This window comes from Macrobrachium rosenbergii, chromosome 56 (assembly GCF_040412425.1).
Source record: "Macrobrachium rosenbergii isolate ZJJX-2024 chromosome 56, ASM4041242v1, whole genome shotgun sequence".
Lineage (NCBI taxonomy): Eukaryota > Metazoa > Arthropoda > Malacostraca > Decapoda > Palaemonidae > Macrobrachium > Macrobrachium rosenbergii.
In genome coordinates this window covers 78,315,123-78,323,936 of record NC_089796.1, presented here as the reverse complement: position 1 = coordinate 78,323,936, position 8,814 = coordinate 78,315,123, and the positions used below count along the sequence as shown (strand labels likewise).

The following is an 8,814-nucleotide window of genomic DNA, read 5'->3' as shown; positions in this document are numbered from 1 at the left end:
GGAGGAAAATAAACACTACTATTCAATCGTCCAGAAGATATCAAGCCCAAATCGCCATGAGATTAACCTATTGACTAACGGGGAATAAGGACAATGAAAAGAGGAATGAATCAAACATGGAATAATGCGAGAAATATCGAAAACTCGGAAAAGCTACCCCAGTTTCCCAAGGGAACAAGGAAGCACCGTTGTAAAGACAACACCTCAACCAAACACCTGACTGGAGTTTTGACATAACCTACGTTAATTACATCACGAACACAGCTAAAACGAGCTTTCTGACAAATCTCTTTCTCTGCTACGGTACAGGAAAGGGTAGAACAGCAAACCATTCTTTGGTGGCCTTAATAACAGGATACGTATGCCCCAATTCCCCAAAACTTCTCTTGTTGGGGGTTACGTGTTCATCCACACAAGTCCCTCAGAGTACATCGCCATCTGACGCGTAAACTGTACAGGACAGAGGGCCATTCTCGTAAGTACTGTACAATATATTATTATATATTAAAAGTAGATCAATTGATACGACTAGACATGTAGTCTTGTTGGAAGTGAACGAAGAGTTAGAGCTTATGTTGCTTTTATTTTTTTTTTTAGCTTGCTTGCAAATGGCAGGAATGATGTTACTTTGAATCTTTGTATTATTTCAGTGTGAACCCTAGTATTATTGTACTTAAAACCATTGCAGTGCAGAGTGAGGGGTCACGGCTTATTTTGGACGGTTCCCGGATATTTGATAGCCAGCAACAGGAAGCCCCCTAGCCTGACCCTGCACTCTTCATTCGCTCCAACCATTATTGCAATTTGAACTGGAAAATATAATTTTAGAATGTTTAAATGTGTGCTTTGAACATTTCTGACATTCGCTTCTCTGACAAATGGGGCTAAGTAAGCCAGTTATACAGATAGTGGACCCCACCCGCAGGTCCTATAATTTGGGGGCTTCAGAGGAAAGTGGCTTTTTCAGGTGGGGTAAAACTCACGTGAAATACACGGATCGATTTAACCTAACCTAACCAAGGGAGGCTGCGTCTCTATCTGGCTGGGGGTGGGGCTTTGTCCTCTGTGGACCCCCACCTAACCTAAACTAGGGGGCCACGTGCTTACCTAGCTGTGGAAAAGGGCGGAGGGGCTTCACTCCATTGATCCTCACCTAACCTAACCTAACCTAGGCCCTCTACCTAACTTAGGGAGCCACATACTTACGTAATGGGAGGGGGGATGTTCGCCACTCTAGGACCCCCACCCAACCTAACGTATGGCACCACAAATGACTATTGATAAGGTTGCTACCTAAGTAACCACATCTAACCAAACATAACTTAGGACAAGAGGTTCTTACCCTAGTTCTTACCCATGATCTGATTCAGAATTATCAGTAGGATTAACTGGTCAGGATGGCCACTGGATGTCAGACTAGGTGAACCAGTGTTCATTAATAAAATCAACTTCCATAGTGGAAGGTGAAGTTCCCTATAATTAAGGAAGAATTGCACTTAGGATACTGCAAGGAATTAGGTAAAACACATTCCCAAAGGAAAACAAGAGCGCCTGTGGTAGGAGGACTAAATTTGGCACAGAATTTAGCAATATATAATTAAAATAATTCAAGGAGCAGGGGGGACACAGCTAAACTGGAGGCACCATTACTGCAGACTGAAGCTGGATTTTTCAAGGAACATTTAATTTCCAAAATCCTACATAACTTCTGAAACTTATAACAAAACAATTAATCATGTTTCAGTATTCTACAGTATCATGGACCGACAGTTCCCAAAGATGTTCTTGATACATAATCCATGCTTACCCACAATGCACTCGAACAAACAAAATCGGATCGGGAGCTCCTATCTTGTGGCAATGTTAACATAAACAAAAAACTTAGAAAAAATCCAAGTAAGAAAAAATCCAAGTAAGTAATAACATTTGTCAGAAAAAATTTTGATAACAGTAAATTTATGAACAGTGCAAGAATTAGTTGTGTACTAATTATGTTATGGAAACTTAAGATGACAACATAGAAACTCCAACCACAAGTAATAAGCTTAAAGTAAAGTAATATCTTTTTATGTGTGTTTAGAACATTTCTGACATGGGTTTGTTCCTACACAAATACAAAACTTAATTATTTACAAAGGAATTTAGTTAGTATATGTGAGCAGGAATGGCAAATTAACTTTCAGACACGGTCGTTAATTACCGAATGTAGGGGGAAGCCCTGCCCGCTCATTGGTCTGCACTCCACTTTGCCTTTGCTTTTGCTTTTTCAGCACAACTCGGTGAAAGTGGATTTCAGTTTCACCTTGCTTTGTTTGCAAGACATCAAATTTCATATGAGAATTGTAAAGCTCTTAGTCATATTGTCACAGCAGAGACAGTTTTCTCCTGAACCAAATAGAATCTTCTTTCTCTCCTATCTGTAAGTTGTGAGGAAATCCAAGTGTTGAGTTTTGGGAGCTTGAAGGCACACATTAAGTGTACAGAGCATTCATTCATATCTGAAGATAGTAATTCTCTTTAGTTTTTGACTGTTGGTTATGTGTCTTCGGCTCTGGCACAGGAGTCACCAGTACAGTACTCTACAAGATGAAGTCCTTTTTCCCTGTAAGGAGGTTCTGACAAGTCTCACTCATGCAGAATGTTTAGGAGCATTTTTCCCCTATTAAAAAGCTCTTAACTAAGAGCTCTTTTAATAGGGAAGCTCAGCCTGGTGAACTCACTTGGCTGAGCTTATGTTTCTTTGGCTACACTAACTCACCATCCTCACTCAATGTGGCAGTCAGCTAACCTTAACAGTAGGTAAGATTCATCCCAACTAATGAGAATTTTTATGATAAAAGTAATTATTTGGATACTTACCTACTGTTAAAAGTGGAAACCCACCCAGCCTTCCCACATCTGAGCGGATGTTCATGAAGGATTCTCACATTCCAATTCTACCTATTAGGAAAGGGGGTCAGCCAAGTGTTATTCTTTTCTTTATTTTGAATGCTGATCGCACCTAATGGCTCAAAGATGTAAGCTGTCTCCAACAGTAGGTAAGTATCTAAATGATTAATTTGATCGTAAAAACTTGCATTTTTATAGGCCTACAAACCAATGCTTTTTATCATAATCTCACCTCAGCCACTCCACAGTCTCTTATGCCAAAGGATAGTGTTGATTTACAGTAGATGAGTAGAGCACTCCCTCACTCACCCACACAACTTCATTTTACCACCCTAATACCAAGCCTCAGCGTCAGTTTCCAGCTCACACTTGGGCATACTCCTACTTGAAAGGCTCAGGTTTATATGCTGAGGAAAAATACAAATTACTTACAAAACGTATTCTGGATTTTTATCATGTTTACTGGGGTTGTCTTTGGGCATTCAGAAGTGTTTATTTTTAGGAAAGTCTACAGGTTATAATGTTTTCTCCTAACAATTAGAAGTCGTTCAAAGCTGAATAAGAGTATTCTGTTTCACTCCTCTCACCCAGTGTTCTTGTCTTTGCAGGTTCATTTAAAGTGGAGTATGGCCTGATTTAAATAAAAATAGACCTCATAGAAAGAAGTGACTTAGTTGGAACTGGAAAGTGTATGACTGTCATCTCTGGCTTTATATTCTGCACAATGTCAGCAGACCTAGGACAACAAATACTGAAGGCTGTTATGATGGATCATCCAATTTTATATACTGAATTATTATAAGATGGTCTTTTGCAAAGTAAGCTAAGTCATTATTATATAGATCATATTTTTACATAGAGTGTACAAAAGAGTATAATTGTGCAAAAGCAACTTTTTTATGCAATTTATTTTAATGCTAGTGCATTTTAGCTTGTAGAGAGTGCAAATTAATGTATATTCAGTTTGTATATTTTGTTCTTTTTGCAGTTTAGTGTAAATTCTGTGATACTTTCATATATTGTTTTGGTTTGTAGAAATTGGTGGCGAGAAGATATTTTTTTATAAAGTTTCAAAGCATCAAAGATGTCTGGTGAATTTGAAGAATTAAGTGCATGTTCAGCTCCTAAACGAAGGAATTCCAAAAAAAAAAGTGGAAAGTCACGTCCAAAAAAGGCTATTGACCTTGATGACTTCAAAGCAGTAAGGAGAGCATATGAACTCCATAATGATCTTGATACTGCCATAGCATTTGTGAAATCCATGGATCTTGTTGTTGATTCTCCACGTGGTGTTGTGGATACTTGTATGGATGACCTCATCAATAGAAAGATTAAAGAGGCACAACAGAAATCAGCGCCCAAAGAATCTCGCTCTAGTAAGGAATGTGTAGTATCTATACATGCAACAGCATATGCGTCTTTGAATTCTAAATCTAAACCATCAAAAAGAGAAGAAATTAATGTGGACCTCTGCAGTGTGCATGTAGGTGCTGATACTCTGTTTAAGGAACAGAAACTGTATTCCCCAAATCCAGGCCACGTACATGGTATGAGAGATATCTTCTCATTGCATGGAATGGATAGTAATGAAGCTGAAGTTATTTTGGTATCTGGTGGTCCAGGTTCAGGGAAGACCCTGATGCTAAAGTATATTCTGGAACATATAGGAAAAAGTGAAGAACTCATTCCAGGACTTGATGCTTATGAGATAGTGTTTGTTGCAGACTTAAGATTGGATAAGTACTCTAACTTTGCTGACCTTGCATCCGCCTTTTTGTATAAAAAAGCTGGTTTTATCCCCTTTCCAAAGGACAACGTTAAAGCATTTGTCTTAAGCATGAAAGTTCTAATACTTCTTGATAGCTTTGATGAATCAGTTGGGGATTCACTCAAGATGTTGAAAGAAATTTTAGATATAGATGGAAAGGATGTGACAATTATTATTACATGCCGCCCACAGTATGTCGAGTCTCTTTACAGGCTTATCCCAAAGCGAAAGAGAAAACAATTGGTTCATTTAGGTATGAATCCCCTGCTAATGTCCAATCTTATTCATTTCATTTGTCGTTTGGTTGATCACAAATTTAGAAATAAAGATCATAAAATGTTGAGAACGTTGATTGCAGATGGTCTAATCCGACGATTGCCAGAAATATATAATACTTTTGGTGATGAACTATTGAACCCTCTGATGTTTACAATTATTGCAGGGATGTGGTTTGAGCACCCTGTTATTGAGATAAGATCAGGTACAAATACGCAGAAACTGCAGTTAGGGTAATACCCCACCATATGTTATTTTGTCTTTCGTCTTGTTTGACCCTATGAAAGTTTTTGTAAAACCTGATAGGGAAAAAGAAAAATCATCTTACATTGCTTTATGCGGCTTCACGTTGTTAGCAACAAATATTAAAAAGCCATAGGAGTATAAAAATCAATAAGAAAATGACAAATTCAAATAAAAACAGTTGTTGAAATATATGAAGTAATACAGTATACAGGATTGTAGTGTACAGAGTAAAACCATTTGAAAGTTTAACAATACAGTATCAAAAATATTGTCATTTAACATTGTTTGGCTGTATAGTACGTAATATTTGTAGCATCATTTGGCTAAAAATATAAGCAAATTGGTAAAATACAAGATCTAGAGAAATGAAAGAATTTGACATATATAATACTACTGTACAGTAAACCCCCTGTATTCGTGTTCTCACGATTCATGGACTCACGTATTCGCGGGTTTCTCTGTGGAACATATCTACCCATTATTCGTGGGAAAATTTAGCCCATTTCAGTGTGTATTTTTTCAATAGAAAAAATATTCACTAATTACTGTATTTTCATATAATTTTCATGACTAAATGCACTTTTTGTGATAAAACTATTAAAATACTCAGGTATAAGCATTTTTAGAGGGTTTTCCTTGTGTTTAAACTATCAGATAGACAGTTCTAAGTGTTTTTAGAGGGGTTTTAAGTATTCGCAGATTTTAGCTATTGGCTGGCGGATGCGGCACTCATCCCCTGCAAATACGGGGGTTTACTGTATATAGTAGGGAGTTTGTCGCAGTTATCCTGGCACACTGCCTACAGTGTATTGATGTTATTGCAAGTGTTATCCCAGGGAGAAAAAGAAACACATGGTTCATTAGGTTTTAGTCCTCTACCAGTGACTGATCTCGTTGAATTTTTTGGTTGTTTGATTGAGTATGGATTTAAACATAAACTCATGAAGGGATGAGAAAGCTGACTGTAGAGCGCCTAGTCCAACGATTGTCAGAAATATATGATACTTTAGGTGAGGAATTAGTGAACCCTTTGATACGTACAATTATTGAATTGATGTGGTTTGAGCATCCTGTTGTTGAAATAACATCTGGCATAAAGACACTGCAATTACAATAATACCTTGTCTTACAACATTTTGTTCTTTACTGTACTGTGGTGTTTGTGGAAAAATAAAAATCATATTACATCATTTTATGTGATGCTGTCAGCCATAAAATCAAAATTCAGTCAGATCAGGGCAAAGTCATATAAAAGCAATGTTAAATATAAAAAAATTATATACAGTATTGTACCATTCATAATAAAACCATTTAAAAGCTTAATCTTTTATAAAGAATATTGTGTTAGTACATGCTGTTAGGCTGAATATGTGATATATGTGACAGGTTTTGGCCATAAAAATACAAAAATCAGTCAATAAAAAAATGAGTGCAAAAACATATGTTGAAATAAATGAGGTAACGTACAATAATTAAATATGAAGCATAGAATGATTTTAAAGCTTAAATGTACGTCAAATTTTCTTATAGATGATGTTTGCCTCCATTAGTCCTAATGTTTGGCTGTGTGGCATTGCTGGTTCTTGCACTTGTAGTCTCCTCCTCTTCCTCCCAAGGTACTGAAGAATCAAACAGTTCCAGTGCATGGTCATCAGACCAAATTTTTCTAAATCAATCAATTTATATTGCTTTTCCTTCACCTTCCTTCTTTGGCTCATCTAGCATACCAGTCATTCATAAGCTACAGTACAGTATCCATAAATTTGTTTAAGTTTGGGGTTTTTCTTTACATTCTTTGCCATTAAAATGTATAAATGTATTAAAAAGACAGTAAAATGTTGAACTATCAAACAACTTACTTATTGTATTAACAATGTTATTGGTGTGCATGTTGGGGTTTGTAGGATGTTGGACTTTTTTTTTTTAAGGGGTTTATACAACTTCTAAGTTTTCTATTTCAGTTTGCGAGTCCGGGAACGATTGATGTAAGATGAGGTATTACTGTAGAGTGTTATTCACTGGTAGTCATGAAAATGTCGAAATGGCGCGTGTTTATAGTTTGCAAGTATATGTACATAAGATGGAGGATGTTACTTTATGTTAAAGTTCTAGTAAAGGATGGATCATTATGTGACACTGATCTAATCTTTATACCCAGTGACTGTGATATTACTGTAAATGTTTCTCTACTTTGCAAATATCAGTGATTCTTCTAAGGATAGTTGGCTACAGTTTAAAAAGATTAAGATTGCCTGAGTTTTTTCCATGGTGTCATCCCATATGAAATGCTCTCAAAGAATGGAGCATTCTGTATGTCACAGGGAAACATTTAGAAGAATAAGTAACCAAGGTTTTTGTAAATAAATTATCTAAACTGAATCCTCATGTTCGTTCTTTTTCCTTCATGTATTTCCTTCAGACTCCTCTTCCCTTCTTGTAGCTTAAAGAGGACATTAGATCAATAGAACAAGTATCTGAATCTTATCACATATATTTACATGGCTGCCCTAGCTGAATTAATAAGGCCTTGCCACCTTACTCAACCTCCCCCCTTCCTCATCATGATTAAGATATGACCTTTGGTTGATGACCCTTGCACAACATTAATTATGATTTTGATTGTTCTTTAAACATGAAAAAGGGAAAGCTTGGATGATGTGCCTTTTCACCCATGGAATTCAAGTAACTGGCCTGACAATCCTCAAGTTACAGAGGACTTGCAGCTATCTGGGTCTAAGCCATAGGGAATTCCATAAAATGGGGTTTCATGTATCCTTCAATTGGACCCCCATGGTAGGCTTGGAAAATACCCTGACTTATTGTGGGAGAAACCCCCCCCCCATACATTGAAGACCTGTGCATCAGTGGGAAAGTCACTATAGCAATTTCCAAATAGACAAATTTGAAGAACAGCAGCAAATCCTGTAGAACATTGAAGAGATATAAGGTTACAAAACAAGAAAAAGTCCAGCTGTGATACATGAAAAATGTTCAAGGTTTGTAGTATGAGGAACAGATAAGGGAATATCGTCATTCAGTCTTGAAGAAATAGAATTTTTTAAGTTGATTTCTTTAACATGCAAACATATTACATCACACCAGCCTTCTCTGTAGTAGCTGTCTTGTGTAGACATCCCAAAAGCAGTTACCCTCTAAACCTTTCAGAGTATGCTTTTGGTTCACTGAGCAACCTTCTTGTGGAAATCTGGTCAACCTGCTTAGAGTGGACTAGGTACAGCTTGGATGGGAAAATACCTAAAATTTTGCAAATTCAAGAGTATGTGAAGGAAATAGACAAAATGAAATTCAATTGATTAAAGGAAAGCAGTTATAAGAAATTGTAAGAGAATTAGACAAAAGGACATGGAAAAAAGAAATAGATGAAAAATGAACATTGAAAATTCATTGGAAATTTAAGAGAAAAACAGAACAGGACGCTTGGTACGATAAAAAAAAATGCTGATTAGCAGAGCTTGATTCAACACACTAGAAGTACCATAAATGACAGGAAAAGATTTAAAGGGGAAATGCAAAATGTTTATGTTGTGAAGAATTGAAAACAGCATTTACTGCCTAGAATACAAAAACATTAGGATTAGACATAGATTCGTGTAGCTGCCAAATGAAAAAGATAA

At 36.6% G+C, this 8,814-nt stretch overlaps 1 protein-coding gene and 1 long non-coding RNA gene across 2 annotated transcripts; both read left to right on the top strand.

The window, feature by feature from the left end:
• LOC136836516 (uncharacterized) lies at nucleotides 1-7,559 on the top strand. The gene is made up of 3 exons (XR_010852413.1): nucleotides 1-479; nucleotides 3,498-3,707; nucleotides 6,710-7,559. It is a non-coding gene; the product is annotated as an uncharacterized lncRNA (long non-coding RNA).
• Nucleotides 3,714-7,559, top strand: LOC136836515 (uncharacterized). The gene is made up of 2 exons (XM_067100894.1): nucleotides 3,714-6,795; nucleotides 7,141-7,559. The coding sequence occupies exon 1, from the start codon at nucleotides 3,974-3,976 to the stop codon at nucleotides 5,168-5,170; it is 1,197 nt and encodes a 398-aa protein (XP_066956995.1). The 5' UTR covers nucleotides 3,714-3,973; the 3' UTR covers nucleotides 5,171-6,795; nucleotides 7,141-7,559.
• Nucleotides 7,560-8,814: the final 1,255 nt, after the last annotated feature.

Excerpts from the sequence above, each read along its gene's own strand:
- LOC136836515 (XM_067100894.1), top strand. The coding sequence starts at position 3,974 with ATGTCTGGTGAATTTGAAGAATTAAGTGCATGTTCAGCTCCTAAACGA.